This window comes from Danio aesculapii, chromosome 5 (genome assembly GCF_903798145.1).
Source record: "Danio aesculapii chromosome 5, fDanAes4.1, whole genome shotgun sequence".
NCBI lineage: Eukaryota > Metazoa > Chordata > Actinopteri > Cypriniformes > Danionidae > Danio > Danio aesculapii.
Window position 1 is genome coordinate 49,985,279 of NC_079439.1, and position 20,751 is coordinate 50,006,029.

The 20,751-nt window shown below is 33.4% G+C and overlaps 1 protein-coding gene across 1 annotated transcript; it reads right to left on the bottom strand.

Moving 5' to 3' along the window:
* Positions 1-1,763: 1,763 nt before the first annotated feature.
* On the bottom strand, positions 1,764-5,907 carry fkbp6 (FKBP prolyl isomerase 6). Its single transcript, XM_056457026.1, has 8 exons — positions 5,833-5,907; positions 5,225-5,342; positions 4,312-4,401; positions 4,005-4,207; positions 3,806-3,925; positions 3,490-3,687; positions 2,001-2,110; positions 1,764-1,914 (listed from the first exon to the last, which is right to left on the bottom strand). The coding sequence occupies exons 1-8, from the start codon at positions 5,905-5,907 to the stop codon at positions 1,836-1,838; spliced, it is 993 nt and encodes a 330-aa protein (XP_056313001.1). The 3' UTR covers positions 1,764-1,835.
* Positions 5,908-20,751: the final 14,844 nt, after the last annotated feature.

A 20,751-nucleotide genomic window follows, 5' to 3' on the forward strand; every position in this document is an offset into this window, starting at 1 on the left:
GTAGGGTGGTGCACGATTTCGTGCTTTGGGAACTGATTGAATTGTTGGAAAATGGCTGTTGCTAACAAAATGAAAGAAGATTGATGAATGGATAAAGGCAGTACAGAAATGAGACACACAAATCCTCCCTAAAGGCATTCCATGTGACCAGAAGTAAAAAAAAAAAGTCATTTTGAGGGTGAAGAGAAGGTTATGATACTTGAATAAAGATTCTGGGGCAAATTAATTTGTACAATAAAATGAAGTGTACAGATACATCTTTCTAACAAGCACTCCTATATAAAAATAAAAATGAGTAAATTTTGATTTCATTCCTACTTTAAAGCACAGCACCAATGGGATAATGTACATCTGCAAAACTTTGGAAAAAGCAGCAGTATAAATGACCTTAGGTTTTGAGAAACTAACTGCCAAACACCAAGAGCTCAACACAGAAAAAACTACAACCTGGAAATGAAGGTCTGGGTCAAAAATAATAAACTTCACTTTATACATAATTACACCCAAATATCTGGCAAATGTCAGAAGAATTCACTGGACTAAACTCACCAAGGTCAGGGAAACCAAACTGCTATTGCTTTATCTCTAATCCAAGACCTGTTGCTTGTTTTAAGGTTTGCATTGCACATCCAGGCACAGAAAAGTCATAACTATTACATAGGCGTTGAACATCACTCTACAAATCAATGTAGGTGTTTACTTTTCTTAAATAGGTCACTGTGGTCAAAAAGCTGGCTCTCCTAAAGTTGGCATTGTTCATGTTTTAAACTAAAAAGGTTCACATTAACACAAAACTTTAAAAAAAACAGTTCACCTAAAAAATATAAATTTCATCATCGTTTACTGGTTCTAAATCTGTTTAACTTCCCTTCCTCTATTAAACAAAATATATAGTGTACTATGGCACTCTATGGTTTTCAAATTTCTTCAAAATAACTTCCCACATGTAAAAAAAAAAAAAAAAAACATTACAATTTGAGACAACACAATGTAAGGAAATGGTGTAAATTAAAAATGTACAAACAAGAAAAAGCTGGGTTCAGGCAAAATTAATATTCTGTCATCATTTACTCCTCCACTATTTACCTCCAACAATTACCTCCACTATTTTAGCTTCTTTGTTCTGTTGAATACAAAAGATGATATTTAAAGAATGTTGGTAATCCGTAGACATTAACTTCATTTTTTTGTTCTCCTAGTATGGATGCCAATGTTTACCAGTAAATTTCCAAATATTTTGGGGCCAACTGGTGAAAGGAAAGGATAATGCAGTAAACTGCACCAAGACAAGACAAAACAATGAAAACACTCCAAAATCTATTTCTCTTTGGCTTTTAGTCAGTTTATTCTGTAGTCAATTTATTTTTTTCACAATTTGTATTAATTAAACAAAATATATTGGTATATTTATTCTTAAACAGTATTATTAACTCCCACATGAATCCAAGAAAAAATCTAAACACTGAACAAGGCAGTATATCTGATTTCTTTTCCAATGCACTCCAAAGCTGAATGCCCAAAACAGTGATTAGTCAAATTAGTGTGAAACCTTTAAAGAAAATATAAAGTTAAGCCAGAACATGCATTGCATAGCCTATAAAAAAATTAAGAACATAGTTATAGGAAAAAACTGGAAAATTAAATACATATACATATAAACAGAAATAAAACACAAAATAAAATAGAACTAAAGTCAATTAAAATTATTACAACGTTTAAGACAATGTTGGGAACTCCCACCAAAATGACATTTGGCTGGGTTTATACTGCCCACTTGTGGTCAATTGGGAGGATTTTAGAAACATTGAAGAGTTCCACAACAGACACTGCAAAATTCAATTTTCTGCTTGCTTAAATCCTGAGAACATCTTGGTGCATATCTCTTTCTCTTTGTCTAAATAGTCCTTGTAGCAGCTGTTAAATGATTGGTAGACATGATTAGCTGTCACACTCACATATAAAAGACTTGGTAAAACTATTAGAGAATAAGGAAAACTTACTGAGCAAGCTTTATCAGCAAGGTGTTGATATCAGGGTCAAACGGCTTTTTGGCCTGAGCAAGTGTAAGGTAGTCTTGTGCCTTCTCATAGTCATTCATCTCCAAACAGGCCTTGTTTTTAAGAAAGAATAAAGAAAAAAACTTATAATTGTGATAAATAATGATAAGTCATTGGTAAACTGAATAAATATTGAGCATAACTGTAAAAAACCTAATTAGATTATATCAGCCAGCTATTAGAAATGAGTTATTAAAACTATTATGTTTAGAAATGTGTTGAAAAAATCTTCTCTCTGTTAAACAAAAAACGGAGAAAACATAAACAGGGGGCTAATAATTCAGGGGGGTTAATAATTCTGACTTTAACTGTATAAATGAGCAATATCACACAAGTAACAGTGCAATGTGGCTGTATATCGGCAGTATAATGTCTGAAGTGACTAAAGCTGACATTTTAAGATTATAAGGCTGTACGGCATGAAATGTCATCTCAGTCTACAGAGATTTCCCAGTATTTCTCTGTTGCAATCGAGAGATCACAATAATACTATGGCATAAATACAGCACTACAACACACAAAAGAGAGAGATCGATTTAGAAAGTCACTTAACTGTTTAAAAATGATTTGATCAGCTGTAGTTTGAAATTTCGCTGTTTTTCACTTAGGGCTTATTTTGCGGTCTCTATTGGCAATCTTGTGGATGAACATCGTCAACCGCATCTTGTGGATGAACATCGTCAACCGCCTTTGCTCAAAGACATGCCGACGCAATCTCTCAGAAATTATAAACATTTTAAAATAGGAACTATCCTTATAAATAAACTGCATAGTTGCAATCTAAACAACCACATTCTCGACTAAAAAAGCCTCAAAAGTACATTATGTTGTCCAACAGCAGCAATATTTGTCAAACTGTAGTGTCCTCTGCTTGTCGCTGTATGTGGGCGGAGTAACACACAAGGGTGAAGGGTTAAGAAGCTGGACTAGTGCTGTTATTGGCAGAATATCGCACAGCTATCACCCAATCAGATTCAAGAACCAGACACAAATGTTGTATGAATATATATATATATATATATATATATATATATATATATATATATATATATATATATATATATATATATATATATATATATATATATATATATATATATATATATATATATATATATATATATATATATATAATAGACCAAACCCATCAACACACAGATATATATATGTATATATATATATATATATATATATATATATATATATATATATATATATATATATATATATATATATATATACACATATATATGTATATGTATATATATATATATATATATATATATATATATATATATATATATATATATATATATATATATATATATATATATATATATATATATATACATATATACATACACATGTAAAATATGAATATACTTATAAAATATAATTTTATAAAAATATAAAAGACAAAACATTGTCCAACCTGGCCACAGCGGAAGAGTGCTTTAGTGTTCTGAGGGTTGATGTCCAGTGCTTTCTGACCATAGATAAGGGCCTTCTGGGGTTTCTCCAGCTTGAGGTATGTGAATGACAGATTAAGCAGGAAAGGCAACTTTATTTCCTCAAGAGACTTCTTCTCTTCAGCATCCTCTGGTTCACGATTCTGCAGAAGTGTCATGGCCTGTCACATAGACCAACAGGATGTTACAAGCAAAGCATTTTAAAATAAACCACAAGTTTTGAGGATACAGGTTTTTCCCTCCATTCCATTTACAAAAAAAGGTAAATAAGCATGAAACCTGCTTGTATCTCTCCCGAGCATCTTCATAGCGTTTCTTGTTGAAGCAGAGGTTGCCAAAGCTCCGCTGTGTGTCCAACACATTTAGCAAAACAGACAAAGGGGCAGTATTCTGCTCTTCCTGAAAACAATGTTAAAAATTACAATCTCAGACACCACAAATTAAGAAAAATTGCCAAGCTTACTGCATTGAATCTTACCATAGTCAAATCCATGAAATCATCCACTTGTGCTGAGTCCAGGAAATCAAGGACTTGCACCTCATAGAGGACTGTGGCACATGGAGGGATATGAGGGGGACAGCCCAAGTCCCCATAGGCATATTTAGGCTTGAAGAGAAAACGGGAGAACTCGCCTTTCTTCATAGTAAGAAGACCAAGCTCTAGGCCATACAAAGTGACATCTATGGGGAAAGAGGTTTGAATGTCTCCTTACAGGGCAAAGGAGAATTTAATGGAGAATTGTGAAGTCTACCATTCCAATGGGAGAATTACAATCTCATCCTACCTCTACCAAGCTTCATCATTCGTGGATATTTAAGGTGGTTGGTTGTCTCAAATGGTGCGTCAGTGTACTCGATGAAACCAGAGAAATTAACTGTGAATGAAATGAGTTCTTGGTGAAAACCTAATGAGAAGCTGACAAACCAAAGAGAATGTGATATAAAGGTACAGACGCTACAAATATAAAGTTTAAGAAAGAAATTTTATGTATTATTATAATTTTTTTTATTATCATTTTTTTTATTCTAGCAAGGGCACATTAAACTGATCACAAGTGACATTTCAGACATATAACTTTACAAAAAGAAGTCAAATTTTAAAGATCAAAAAACTGTTCTTATTACTATTTTAGCTTAGTCCCTGATTTATAAGGGGTTGGCCACAGCGGAATAAACAGACAACTGAACTGTCAACCCAGCCCTGAGAGCACAACCTCTAGTGCTGAGAAACACCCACAGACTCAAGCTCATTGGCTGTTGAGCACCATGTAGATGATAATAGGGATGTAAGCAGATTGTTTAGGACCCATTCAAAGGTCATGACAGAACTTTGCATTTAATAGACTTACGGTATTTTATTACTTTGACTTTAACAAACTAGTTAAATTTTGTAATTTTTTTATTACTGTATTCATCCGAAAAAAATATTAAATATTAAATTGCAGCCTTGGGTAACAAAAATACTATTTTAAAAAATATATATTAGCCCCACAGACCCCAACATTTCCAACTGCAAAATATTTTAGGAATAATTTATTTCTACTCATTTTTTTCCTATGCACACGATGCTTTGCATGGAAAATGAGACTAATTTCCAGTTATTGTTTACTTTATTTTACAGTTATTATTTACATAATCTGAGTTGTGTGGAACAAGGTGGATCATAAATGAGAAACCATGTTTAACTGAGTAATTTACTTGAAACAGAAGCATGCATTGGTACGGGTGGTCCTTCTCCTGCATGGATGACCTCTTTAAGCACTCCTCCATCCCCTAATATGTCTTGCATTTGTGGAGCCAGACGCTGAAAAGGAGTCTAAGAGAAAAAAAAATAAATAAAATGATTACAAAAAACATAAAATTTATATATTTTAAATACTATTTTCTTATTTAATGTATCTTATAGAGAAGCAGCCATGTCCCTCAACAAAAATAACAACATATTAAATACCTTTAATTTAAATGAACTCTTCCTACCAAAAACAGGAGGTACAACAGCATAAGACGAAGGAAAACGAATGAATAAATGAATGAAAGTTTTAGGGCTAACTAACTTAGGCCTATGCTGTAAGGACATTGTTCTGAATTATGTTATCTGCCAGCTCCAACCCTGGCCTTCATAACTTTAGGAGCACTTTTTACACGTTTGTGCATTCTGGAACTTGACATTTGTGCGTTTTTCAAGAGAGCGTTCATGCATATTTAAATCATTTAAAGAAAGGTGAGTTGTTTGTTAGCGCGGTTTGTTGTAAATTGATCAAGCATAATCAAAAAAATAAGTAGCTCACATCCTAATGTACTGTTACCTCAATTCCAAACTGACGACGCTCATCTGGAGCCATAAACTGTAATATTCTCGGGGTCTTGCCGTTTGTTGACATTGTGCATGTGTTTTAGGGGTAACACTCTCTGAAGCGCCAAACCTGCAGATGATTGATAGACTCAACCTGTCACTTGACTACACTTGCGCCAACTAGTGGACACCTTTTCATTATCATGCAGACAGCAGAGGCAGACCCACACGTTTCAGGCCACACTAGATTCAGACCGCTAGATCCCGACAGTCCTAATGAAATTATGTATTTCTATTATTTCGTGAATAGTAAGTACTATAACTCATGTCGAACATTCTTGGGAAGGCTCATTTTAAGATACAAAACCGAAACTGATCCATCATTACCCATATACTGTATCGTGCACCTGGCCTGGATCTTGTGGTCTTGTGGATATATACTGTAGCCTGAAACGTGTTTGAGTCTGTGGACTTGTATGTAGCTCGCTGAATTGGAGCAGTAGGCCAAAATGCCTAAAACTGCATAAAGTATGAAAATAGTACTCTAATTAAAGAGTTATGAGTTATTGCTAGGGCTAGACAGAATATGCAGAATATTTTTTGCTATTTCCGCGACACGGTGGCACAGTAGGTAATGCTGTCACCTCACAGCAAGAAGGTTGCTGGTTCGAGCCTCGGCTGGGTCAGTTGGCGTTTCTGTGTGTGGAGTTTGCACATTCTCCCTGCGTTCGCGTGGGTTTCCTTCACGTGCTCTGGTTTCCCCCACAGTCCAAAGACATGCGGTACAGGTGAATTGGGTAAGCTAAATTGTCCGTAGTGTATGGGTGTAAATGAGTGTGTGTGGTTTCCCGGAGATGGGTTGCAGCTGGAAGGGCATAAAACATGTGCTGGATAAGCTGTGGCGACCCCGGATTAAAAAAGGGACTAAGCCAAAAAGAAAATGAATGAATGAATTTTCGCTTTTTCTGCAGAGAATTTTGTAAAAAGTCTGTGGATTTATGTGGAATGATTTTAGGAGTATCACAACTAAAAACCTAATATAAAATTTTTTTTGATGTTTACAATGCAAATCCAATTAGATACACTTATTTGATAAACAAAGCAAGTCTCATATAATATATCTACTAAAAGACAGAAAATATTACTTTACAAAACTGAATTATAAATAAATCATATGAACATTTTAATATTACTTTTATTACATCACTGTAAAATTTGTTAAAATGAATTTAAAAACTGAAAAAAATATAAATGTACACACATTTACACAAGTAAATACATACATAAAGACTCAATGATGGGCTAAAAATCTGCAGAAAACTGCAGGCGCAGGTTCCGTGTGGGCCTAGTTATTGCTGTTGGTTTGATAAGGTATGTAGCTCCAAGACACTTATCATTTCAAATTCTGATTTATTCTGAGTAAATTGCATCTTTGAGATATACTGAACGCAAAATAAAAATCATATAAATCACATAAAATGCAGAATTCCCCTTTTTAAAAATAATAGTATATTTCTGATTGAATATTTGAGGTGACATCATGCCTAAAGCAATTTGGACCACAAAATTCTTAGAATAGTTACAACCCCTGGGCAGTCTAGGGGAGTGGGGTTGCACACTTGACCAAGGATCTGGTTCAAACAAACACTCAAAGAAAATTGTAGTCAAAGTAATGACCACATACAAGAATTGCTGTGCAAATAAAGTGATGGTTATGGTTAAAGCAGTGAGCTATTTACAATACTTACAAATCACAACCAAAACAAAACAGAGATAAATTAGAAAGACTGGCTATGGGTGGCGCTAAAGGAAAGAAACAATCAAAACCAAACAGTATTTCTAATATCAAATCCCATCTAATGTAGTCTAATAAACAAAACTGTAAAAAAATGAATCTTCAACGTCCAAGACGTCTCACCTAAACTACACTAACTATCCACTTAACCAAAAATACACAGGTTGGCGCTCACCCCCTAGACAGTTGAGCTCCTATGTATTGAAATGTATGTCACATGACCTACTTACCTACCAGTCTTTCTACCAAACCTCTGTAAGGAAACATGAGGAAAGGGAATGAATGATTACACAGGTAAGAAAGACTATTGTTTAAGCAATAGTTCACCCAAAATTGTAAGTTCTGTCATTAACTCCTTTCAACCTATTTGAGTTTCTTTCTTCTGTTAAACACAAAAGATGATAATGTTGGTTGCTGAGACGCGTTGACTTTTTTCATACTATGGAAGTGTATAGAGTCCAAGCAACCAGCATTCCTTAAAAAATAATATTTTGTGTTCAACAGAAGAAAGAAACTCATAAAGGTTTAAAGCCACATGAGAAAGTATAAAGGATGCTCATTTATCTTGAGTAAACTATCATCTTAAATGTTTTATGAGGTGGGACGGATGGGGAGGTGAGCCAGATGAAAGGAATGAATGTCGTTTAAACCTAACTTACATTTTACTGACTTAAACCAGCTTGTATAACTTTAAAAGTTGGAAACATGATTTACTTGGTTTAATAAGTTATTTAGACCCACATAGAATCATTGTGTGCAGAAATCATTTCCAAAAATTTCCATGCACAGATTTTTTTTAGCTCATCGAGTCTATATATTTACTTACAGTATATTAATGTGTATATATTCATTTTTTATATTAATTCCAGAATATTATTGAATAATATGCAAATGTTTAACTGATTTATCTAATGAATATTTTATACAGTTAATACAGTTATTGATTTATTTATACAGTTTGTGAGGTAATATTTTTTGTCATTTATTATATATATTATATGAGAGACTTTAATTAAAAGTAAAAGGTTATTTTTTATGTTGTGTTTACATTTTTAATAACTATTCTATCAAATTATTCCACATAAATAAAAAAAAATTCTGCAAAGAAATAGCAAAAATACTGCAGATTCTGTCTGGGACAGTTGTTGTCATTACTTTGACCATATAATAATTTACAAAACACTGATTAGTTGTCACATACACAAGTTTTCACTGTTCCTTGGTTATGTGTATACAGCTAAAGCCATATTTCCTATCTGTAAGCATAGAAAATCTCAACATGTGAAATACACTAATGTTGCTGTAACTATTTATACTTGACCAGTCAAACCACTGTTGTTGAGGAGTGAGGAAAAGTATGACTTCTTAAAAATTCAACAGGAAACTAAGAAAGGCACGGTTTCTTGAAAATGTTATGTATAATTTGTCTAATTCAATGAATCACCAACAGATTAATGGAAGGGGGAAACAAATAAAGGAGGAAAGGCTGCCAAAGCAGAGCGAGGAGGAGCCTTTAGCTGTACATTTTTTTGACACGGACTTTGCTCTCACTTTACCTGTCTATTTTTTTACTCTTTCTGGATCTTCAGATTCAAGCACAAATACAGGAGCCAACAGGAAACTGCTGTAGAATGGTGAGTTTGTTTGTTTTTTGCTTGAAAATTCTGTATAGAAACAACAGAATTCAGTTTACTTTTGTCCGCGTCTCAAGAACGTTTGTCTAACATTCCTGTAAAATCTGAAATGATCTCATGGTACGAAACAAAAACAACATGGACAAACCTTTTGGTAATCTCATTCACTTTTGTTTAACATTAGTTACTTTACTTAAGAAAGTGAATAAACTCATTGCCTTTAAAGCGACAAGTTGGCTTTACTTTTAAAAGTTAGTAAACCCATTGTAACTTGTTACGTTCACAATTTTTATAACTACACAGTTCGCTTAATTGAAAATTTTAAGACAACAGGTTTACTCACTCATTCACTTATTCTAAGTAGTCAACTAATCACTTTAAAGCAATGGGTTTACTCACTTTTTCTAAGTAGTGTGAACTATTCACTGTTTACCAGGTCAAACAGTAGCTAATCACAGGTGATGAAGCCATAAAAATCATAATCAGCTGATTGGAGAGATTAAATGTGATAAAAGTGGCTGTAAAATCACATTTCTAAAATCACATCAAGCCTTTAATCTAAATGGGATTGTAGTAAGTTCATGTTGTCCTTTTGTGGTTTTGATGACTTCTGTTGTATTCATCTGTATTTCGCTTTGAAGTGTCTGCCAAATGAATACATGTGAGGGAGAGTGGAACAAAACCTATGTCTTTTTTGCTTTCTCGGTTTTAACATGGGGTTTAGAGTATATTATTTCCAATGCAATTTTATTCAATCTTAAAAATGTTTGCTAATTTCCAATCATTTTATGTGATGTGCATTTAAAGTGCATTAGAGGTACAGTAGAATGCAGCATGTGTACACTAACAAAGCATATCATGCTCAATTTTGTCAACACTTGTATCCGTTTTAGGATAAAGCTGAGAATGCTAAGTGTAAGGCAGAGGAGGAGAATGCAGCTATGCTGGGAAGCACAAATAAAGCAGGAGAAACCTATGATGTCGGTCAAAAAGCTGAGTGCACTGTGAGTAAAGACTCTTCATAATGTTTATCATGATCATGTTATTAAGTTGAAGTCAGAATTATTAGCCCCCTTTTAAATTTAAATTATGTTTAACAGAGCAAGGACATTTTCACAGTATGTCTGATAATATTTTTTTCTTCTGGAGAAAGTCTTATTTGTTTTATTTCGGCTAGAATAAAAGTAGTTTTAAAATTAAAAAAAAACATTTTAAGGTCAAAATTATTAGCCCCTTTAAGCTATATTTATTTTCGATAGTCTACAGAACAAACTATCGTTATACGATAACTTGCCTAATTACCCTATCCTGCCTAGTTAACGTAATTAACATAGTTAAGCCTTTAAATATCACATTAAGCTGTATAGAAGTGACTTATAAAATATCTAGTCAAATATTATGTACTGTACTGGGGGGCTTATAATTCAGGGGGGCTAATGGCTAATAATTCTGACGCCAGCTGCATGTACAATCAAGATTATTTTCTACATGTAAGTCAAATAAATATAGGGGTTTTCAAGAGTTAAAACAATATCTAATCTATAACAGCTTTATTGTTTATTAAACTTTTATGTCCATGTTCATGTTCTCTTTATTTTCGTCAGCAAACAAACAAAAAAAGATTGTTATAAATGTTTTATCATAATCACCTTTAAAAATATCTTTATCTAAACTATTCAAAGGAACTTTTAAAGAAAATAGGCTTAGTTTACAGTTCTCCTAGAGTTTTGCCATTTTTTCAATCCGTTCAGCTGATCTCTTGGTCTAGCGGAAGCACTTTTAGCTTAGCTTAGCATATAATTGAATCAGATTTTGGTTGTTGCTAGATCGGATATGGTTGCGGCCGGAAGTTAACGAGAATTATTTAGATTATTTACAAAATTTTCCATTTAATGTAATTTAAAAACATCTACCCCCACCCCAACCCTAAACCCAACTGTCACAGTAACGTAAAACAGTAGTTGTACCGAGTATTATTTATGCTATCTATTAAATTACCCAATAACTTGTATTTTTTAACACCTACCCCCACCACAACCCTAAACCCAACCATCAAAGTACTGTAAAAATATTCATTATTGTTATACATTGTCATAAAAAATGCTGCTATATTGATTTGCATACTTCTGGTCGGTCGTGTATCCGATCTAGACTTTACCTCAGATTTCAGCATTAGCAATTGACCAAAGAGTTTCGATAATATTCCTAAAGCTCTTCTGTTGTTACTTAGATTGACAGAAAATGAAAAGTTGCTATTTTTCTTGGCTGATATGGCTCGAAATACCGGCATAATAAGGAACTTTGCTGCCGTACCTCGGCTGCAGCAGGTGTAATGATATTTCGCACATATTATTTCATAGTCCCTGTGCAAACAGGTGGTAACATTGGGGCTGTTTACACATGGTCACATATGTATTTACTAATTAGTTAGCTATACGATCACAACATAGGCAGGTGTAAAGACCCTCCGGTAACTCAATCATGATTAATATAAATCCAATCACTCAAACCCTTTCAGGAGGTGGTCTGGGGTGCATTCTGGACTAGACAGGTCAAAATTCATCTGGTTATTGAAAGCACATAATGATAATTTGACTGCTCTCAAATAATAAAAATAATAATAATGAGTGAGTGAGCATTTGTTATGAGTAGGCCCACACAGAATCTGCGTGCGCAGAAATCCGCAGATTTTAGCCCATCATTGAGTCTATTTATTAACTTGTGTAAATGTGTGTACATTTATATTTATTGATTTAAATTAATTTCAGGAATAATATTGACTACCATAAAAGTGTTCATTTGATTTATTTAGAATACAGTTTGTAAATAAATATTTTAAATATATTATATGAGAGACTTGCTTTTTTATCTAGATCTAGATGGATTTGCATTGTAACCATTAAATAAAAGCTAAAAAGGTGTTATTTTTTATTTCATATATTAAGTTTTCCCAAAATTATTAAAATCCGCAGATTTTTTTTACAAAATTCTCTGCAGAAATTGTCCTCAGATTCTGTTTGGCCCTAGTTATGAGCTATATGACCATCAGATATAACAGCCCAAATGCATAATCAACAGAGATGCCACTGATAACAATTTGATATGTTTGTTTAATTTTGTTTTAATTTAAAATGGCGACACATTTATGTGGTCAAATGTAAATGGATGGATTTGTTTTCACAAATCACATAGCTATCCAATACTCGATTTCAGGTGTATCTGGTGCTGCTTAAAATCACAAAAAAAAATAGCAACGTTTAATTTTTAATGTGTGTTAATACATGATGTAGCTACAGAAGCATCAAGATTTAAATAAGAAAATCATCAAAACTTTGATCATTTTTGAGCTAGATGCAAATGGTTGAACCCAATTCAATGATCTGTGCTATGCTAAGCTGAAGTGCTCCTGCCAGACCTGCACTGTAAAAAAAATCTGTAATTTTACGGTTTATTTCCGGCAGCTGGGGTAAAGTAACGGTTGTTAAATTACATAAATTTACTGTAAAATAACAGCTGTTGAATTATAAAAAATTATCAGAAATTTAAATTTAAGTAAACTTCTGTCATTTAATAACCGTTATTTTACAATAAATTTCTGTAATTTAACGGCCGTTATTTTAAGTTTTTTTTCCGTCACCCCAGCTTCTGGAAATACACCGTAAAAATAAGGACTGTTTTTACAGTGTGGAGATCAGCTGAATGGATTAAAAAATGGCAAAACTCAACTGTTCAAATCTACGGGAGTTGTAAAATGAGCCTATTTTCAAAAAAGGTCACAAAATACTAAGAAATTGTATGCACTTTGCAGCTATCTTACAAACACTTGTTTTTCCCATTGTCAGCTAGAAATTGTAAGCATTATGATAGAAATCTAATTTAGTTTGATCACAGTCCATGTTAGAATAAGTCATTTGAAAATGCTTTCTATGCATATAACTCACAGAACTGTCGAATGATTCATAGTGCAGCTCTAAACAGGTGAACAGTCTATTTGTGTTCATCCACGTGAGAGTCATATTATTACTGGTATAAACTGAACATAAAAATATATGAAGATTACTTACAGAATTCTGAAAAATTTACATTTTTGTACCCAGAATCTTCATGTCCAGTTTTATTTTCATTTTGATTTCAGAGTAAGAATCGTAAGGAATCTCCAGCAAAGCCAAAAGGGAACCAGAAGTTGATGTACCTCCGGGCTAATAAAGGACTTATAGCCATTGTATTGGTTTCAGCTGTTATTATACTTGCTGTCGTGGTTGCCATGCTTGCCACTAGAGAATCAGACGGGCATGGGCATGGGCACGGGCACGGTCGCTCCCACGTGCTCAATGTCACAAAAAAACCATAACAAGAGATGCAGCAGACCAATGGGATAAATCAGTTCATCATTTTTGTTTTAAGGAGACTTTAAGGAGTTTTTAAAGATTGAATCATGTTTTGTGTAATTTGATCTGACATTAAATTTCTGCCATTATTTATTCACCGTGAAGTGAACAGTGAACAGTGAAGTCCTGCAGGTTTGGAATTACTTTAAAGAGTATTTGTATTATCTATTTAAGAATATCTATGCTGCTTTATAAACACCATTGCTTAACTGTTTCAACATACGCACACTCACTAATATGAGGTTGTGTGGAAAGTTGTTCAATGTAGCTGACTTAGTTTCATTGTCATATAAATATGGCTTTTCAGGAAACACTATGAAGAAAAACACATTCCCCACATTGTGCTGATAGTTTGGTATGTAAACATTAGAAGATGTGATTACAAGTGAGGGCATTTTCCAAGGTCAAGAACATAAAAACATTATTTATTCTATTCTAAGTGACAAAAGAAGCACAGATTTTTATTGATTTATTTATTTTTTTGCTGTGGTTACAAAGAAGTCATCGTATGAGGCCAAAGATTTGAAATATAAATAACAGCATTTTTTTCAGTTGACAACCAGACTATGCATGTTAGAAATTCACTTGTTAGTTGACTCAATTGTCATAATCATGTTTGTTTCAAAGACTGTTTATTTTGTTGAATGCTAAATTAAATGCTGAAATCTATTTTAATCATTTATTGCCTTATAGCATATTGTAAAAGCGTTATATATATATTCCCATGAGTTTCTTGAAGTTCACAGTGCTCAGATCAATTTATGTTTCAGTAAAATAACCCATATCTATCTCCAATATCCACCAGGCCACTGTGTAGGACTTGTATCTGTCATTCCCAAGACCAATTGCTGTATTGGCCGCAAAAGAGGCTGTACTCCATGAATTATTGTGGTCTAAAACCAGGCATTTCAGTTTCAATATCCAACTCCAAATTCAATCCCTAAATTGTTCATACCCGTGGCAAATTCTGTCTTAAAGTTACTATTACTCAACTAGCCATCTTTTTTTTTTCAGACTGGAAATGGCATAGGCGTCTTCCAAAAGATAGTAAGATGATGTACAGGCCCGTAGCCAGGGGGGATTCGGATGGTTTGAAAGACACCCCCCACTTACAAAGGTTGAGAATTTGCCTTTGGTCCTAAAGTTTGCCCTATTTTGGCAGCTATGCTATCATATCATAAATTGTGGAAATAAAACATTGAAGATTTTAAGATCACGCAGAATATGACATAAGTGAAGTCAACTTCTGCTATTGACCTACTGTTATTAAATAGAAGAAAAAAAAAATGTTTACAAGGAGCCTTATTTTTATTCTAAATATTGGACCTTATTCATGAAAGAAAAAAATGGCCAATGAAAAGGTGCGAAGCACCAAAAGCGGCCCATATCAAAGTTGATTTTAATTCTAATTAGGCTGTTGTTGTTATCCATGAATTTAAAACATTTTCAAGAGATGCTACAAAAACATCATGAAGATCTACATTATTATTATTATTTTTTTTTTTTTATTATTATTATTATGTTTTAATTGTTTTAATTCAAATGGCCAAATTCTGGCCAAAGGAGAAAAGCTGAATGTACTGGCTAGTTTGTTATTTGTCTAATAAAAGACAACAGGCTACATTTTTTTCCAATGATATATGATGTGTTAACTTTGTATTTGAAAAATATATTTTTTTAAAACATTTTTGGTACATAAAAAAATTACCATCCAACAAGCTAATTCAGCTAAGAAATAGTGCTTGAAATGTCACTAAATAGTGTATTTAAACCTCACTATTAAATAGAAAATGAAGTGAATAACTGCAAAAGGCCACTTTTTAAGAAAAAAGAACCACCCCTTTGACCAGGCTGGCTACTGGAGACATCGTAGTGGGAAAAATATTTTTTAAATAAAACATTTCTTTAAGTAACTTTAAATCATAATTTTCCAGGGGTATGAATAACTTTTGGGTTTGACTGTATTTCATTTTAATATGATTTGTCATGTTCTAAAGGCATTGTTATGGAAATAAACTTTGATATTAGTGGTCAAAATATAAATACAAAACTACGTAAATCTGCAGAGAATTGCTCTACACTGAAATGATTTTAAATTTGTGTTGGGTATTATACTAAAAACAAACTCTTCTGAGAATACACAGAAAGAGACTTTCTCTAGTAAGGGCGTTTCACTTTTTTTATAATGTAAACAAGCACTAGACTCAATATGAGACAAATGTGTTATTATGATTATTTATAAGCCTGTTTCTCTCTCACCATACATTACTTCCCTTTTCTCTCTTTATACATTGGTAGTAGAAAGTACAGTTGAGACACTTTTGGCTGTTTAACAAAATGACAAAATGATGAATCAATATTTCCTATATTAGATCATTAAAAAAAGAACACTAATTAAAATGAGTGAACACTACGAGTTATGGGTCACTTTGGGTTTCGATCGAGAGTAACGCACATAAAGATTATTTCTGGTGCTGGTTTAAACGTTGAAATATATGTTCATAAGTGCTTTTTTTTCTAAAGCTTTATTTTCTAAATATTTAAGGGTCATTTGATTATTGTCAGTTTTATACCAGCTGTATTTTGTTGTACAAACACTTCTTCGTGGCTTACACATAATGTTGGTAGTGTAAATATGATAATTTTACTAATATTCGATTCAAATGGTCTCATTAATAGATTTTCCTAATATGCATGTTAAAAATTGTATAAAAATGTGCATTAGTAAAATGTTTCTTTTGGCTGAATTGAACATGTTAAAGAAAATGTGAATATACAAATACTTTCCCCCTCTGTTGTAGTTTTACAAAAAAACAAAAAAAAAATTTATACTGAGAAGAACAATTACCAGTAAAGTCAATAAAGTTACCCAAATTGCATTCTGCTGTCTTACGCTATCTGGTGAACTTTTGGTTAAGCAACATTTGATTGGGAAATTATTATTATTATGCCTATTATTAAACTGTAGTATTTTTATAGCTTGTTTTTCTATATAAGGGTATTTTAATTACCATTTTAGGTCTTTTAAATTCATTCATTTACTTTCCTTCGGCTTAGTCCCTGATTTTTCAGAGGTCACCATAGCAGAATGAATCGTCAACTGTTATGGCAAATGTTTTTCAGGGTTTCTGCAGGTTTCACCAAGTAAAATGTAAGACTTTTTAAGACCTTTTTAAGACCATTATGATTGAAATTTAAGACTTATACAGGGCTAAATGTCTTTTTTCCCAGTTAGAAAAGTTCTTCACTTATCCTAAGTCCTATCAAAAATGATTAAAATTTAATACATTTAAGAATACAACAATAATAACTGTGTTTGAATATTTTTTATTAAATTTCAAATATATTCATTCACAAACTCTATAACCCTTAACAAGAATGGAGAAGAAAAAGTTAGACGTTCATTGAGATGGATTGTTGGTGACTGTATGGGCCAGATTGGGCAGCTATATGAACAAAGGTAACGAACAAACAAATGTAAGACTTTTTAAGGCTTAAAATTAACCTTTTGAGATTTAAGACTTTTTAAGACCCCCGTGGAATCCGTTTTTTACTGTGGAGGAAACTGGAGCACCCAGAGGAAACCCACTCAAACACAGGGAGAACATGCAAACTTTACACAGAAATGCCAACTGGGACTCAAACCAGTGACCTTCTTGCTGTGAGGCGGCGGTGAAATGAATTAAAATAACAACGTTGTATGTGAATCTAACTAATCATTCTTAAACTTATTTTTAAAAATCTACAGTATCTGTGCAGTGCAGAGATGGACCCAGAAGTGTTGTTAGAAAGTGGTATTAAAGTATTTACCCTCTATATACAATTGTAAACATAACACTAAGAAGACTGCATTTTAATTTAGTATAATTAATTATGAAATTATTTGTAACTTATTATTAATTAAAAGGTAGCACTAATATCAAATTAAAACCACCCATTAGGTGGTGGCAGGACATTCATTCATTTTCTTTTCGGCTTAGTCCCTTTATTAATCTGGGGTCGCCACAGCGGAATGAACCGCCAACTTATCCAGCACATTTTTACGCAGCGGATGCCCTTCCAGCCGCAACCCATCTCTAGGAAACATCCACACACACTCACACACCACGGACAATTTAGCCTACCCAATTCATCTGTACCACATGTCTTTGGACTGTGGGGGAAACCGGAGCACCCGGAGGAAACCCATGCGAACGCAGTGAGAATATGCAAACTCGACACAGAAACGCTAACTGAACCAGCCGAGGCTCGAACAAGCGACCTTCTTGCTGTGAGGCGGCAGGTAAAGTCTGAATTCATTCAAACAGAGAAACTAAACCAAGCATTAATGGGTCAATAATAAATGATGAGACTAAGTACATCCATAGATGACATACCAGATAATATGAGAAAATTTAGTAAAAATTTTAACCCCGTTGGAACATTTAAATATAACTGATAATACTTATATTCATAGCAGCATCTAAGTAAAAATAAAGCCATTATCGAGGAAATAAACTTAATTAATATGGGAAAATGTTGCAAACATATACTTTCCTTAATAAACAATAGCTTATTTCTATTCTTAATAACTTAAAGTATTATTTTCAAACTCAGAAAACAGTACAGTGTTGAAAGAGAAACTTTTGGATACACACCAGGTACTGTAATAGTCTTAAATCACAACGTACATGTCAATATTTTCAGTTGTAAATTTTTCAGAGATGTATCCCGTTCATTCAAAGGTAAACAGGAACAAAAAATTTACGTAACGTTAGGGAAGTGAAGTGGCGCCATTGGTTTTATTAAATTTGGCAGTTAGTAATTACGTAGTCAGTATTATTATTTATTTATTTAAGTTCCAGCGTTCTAAAACAATTCGAGCGCGCCCGTGGAGTGTTTTTGCAAACCCGATCATATGTATGTATTTTTTTATGTTTACTATTGTATATTGCATGTTTGATTACTTTTATTTGGAGATTCAAGAACACAGGTGAAAATACCGAACATGTTCAGCAGGGTGCGGGGGCTTTGGGGGAAGGACGTCAAACAACATGTGCGGATGGGTCGGTCAGTACTTTAAATAGTCAAAAATGTCTTGTGCACCTAGCTTTCTTATTATGCAGAAAAAAAATTCAGAGGGCGGTGCACGTGAACGCCAGCAGATCAGCTAGCTAATCGATAAGTTACCATTTGACAGTTAAAAAAGTTTTTTATCTACAAATAGCCTAATGTAAAATTAGATTCATATGTGTTTTAATCATAGACTGTAAAATATATGGACGTAGTATCCGTGACGTCACCCATAGGTTTCTGAACACTGCAAAAGAAGCTACAAGTAGGCGCGGCCAACCGTCACCATTTTGTTCGCGTGTCATCGCACCCACGGCGGGATACCAAGCAAGGGCAAAAAGGCGGAGAATGAGCGGAGCTACAGACACCTGCTGGCACTTTGCTTAGACCTGGCAGACAGACTTTACTTTGGGAGAAACACTCAATACTCTATTATCTGCGACTCCTTCGTGTTCTGACCACATGTGCTGGCTGTACACTATAGCAATAAAGTGTTTAGACTTTCAAAAACACTGTAGTAATACATTGAGCCAATAAGCTGATCAATCTGTTAGATTCTGGAGTGCTTTACGGGTCTAAAGAAAAATATTAATGATAAATGATCTTAAATAAAACAAATACATTTATAGAGATGGTATACAAGTATATAACTTTACTCACATGGGAAACGAGGCCACATGAATGGTTTGTAAGAAATAAGTCCAAAAGGCAGCTGACTGTGTAAAGCCACACAAAACAAAACAAAAATACGATGAATATGCCGAGAACAGAGGCTAATCTGTCGAATTCAGCTGAGGTGAAGTGACGGCGACCAGCGAGACCTAGCTGTCACTCAAGTGGCCACGCCCTTAATTATGCAAACTTAATATAGCCTAATATAAAGAAAATGGATGAGTTATAAAAAAATTCATCCCCCTCACAGTTGTCATGGAGGGTAATAATAGCTATATGAACCAAAATCGTTCTTTGTACCAGGCTGTAAACACCTTTTTTTCTGCTGTAAAGTTGGCCATTCTAACAGTGGGCTCAATTGCAATTTGCTCTATTTTGGAGCCAGGACTAGCGGAATTTTGATGAATTGCAGTTTCAGTTACTTCCGTATTGGCTTCCCGAGGGAGAGCGGGAGGTTGCTGCTTGGTTTTAATAGACGACTATGCTTCATGATCATACATTTATTGATCCAAGAATGCTAGCTTCTCACTGTTAGGCAAAAATTATATGGCATATTATATTGAAATATGTCTTCTTTGAGAATCACATGTCTGCAGGTGCTAACGTTAACGTGTTTTGAAATCCTCAAAAATGCTTGAATGTTAATCTTAGTTTGAAAAGTTCTTAGATTTCGAATAAAGTGCTTGAAACTGATTGAAAATGTAATAATTTTGCTTTATAATTTACCTTTCTAAATATTTACCTGTTTAAATTAAATGTAAAAATATATATATAAAATAAAAGCTATAAATGCATTTATTAAGCCAGCCTCACATATCTGAGTGTCCTCGTGTAAGTATGCAGAAAGTATGTTTAGCTTAAGTATGGGAGTGGTGGTGCTTTCAGATCACATAAAGCAAACATTTGTTGAAGGATAAGTCTACAAAAGTGCATAACTTCAACAAAAGTGGCTTTTCCTGTACTTTATTGACAACAGCAGACTTTTTTTACATCTCTTATGTTGTTACTGTTTGAATCAAATATTTAAACGTGTTACCATTGAAACACTTAACAAATGAGGTTTACAAGAATTATTTGAGCAAGTCATTCACAGTGAATCAATTCATTTATAAATGAGCCGTTGTGAGCAAATCTGAATGAACAAAGATTTTTGAAAGCGATTTGGCGCCACGCATTGGACATTTTGGTTTCAATTTAATGTAGCATGTAATTAAAAAAAATAATGTAATACTTTTAATATTCAGCATTTGGAAAAATCTGATCATTATAGTAAATATAAATTAAAATATGACATCTAAGATATGAATAAATGACATTTAAAAGAGACAGCATTTTAGTATTGATAACTGGCTTTGGGATAACATTAAAATATTTTTCTTAGAATACTATAC

What these genes read in the sequence shown, in the direction of transcription:
- fkbp6 (XM_056457026.1), bottom strand. Translation starts at nt 5,907, where the DNA reads ATGTCAACAAACGGCAAGACCCCGAGAATATTACAGTTTATGGCTCCA. An exon ending in GTCGTCAGTTTGGAATTGAG is followed by an intron (nt 5,343 to 5,832) that starts GTAACAGTACAT and finishes TTTTTCTCTTAG; the next exon opens with ACTCCTTTTCAGCGTCTGGC. An exon ending in CACTCTTCCGCTGTGGCCAG is followed by an intron (nt 2,111 to 3,489) that starts GTTGGACAATGT and finishes CTTAAAAACAAG; the next exon opens with GCCTGTTTGGAGATGAATGA.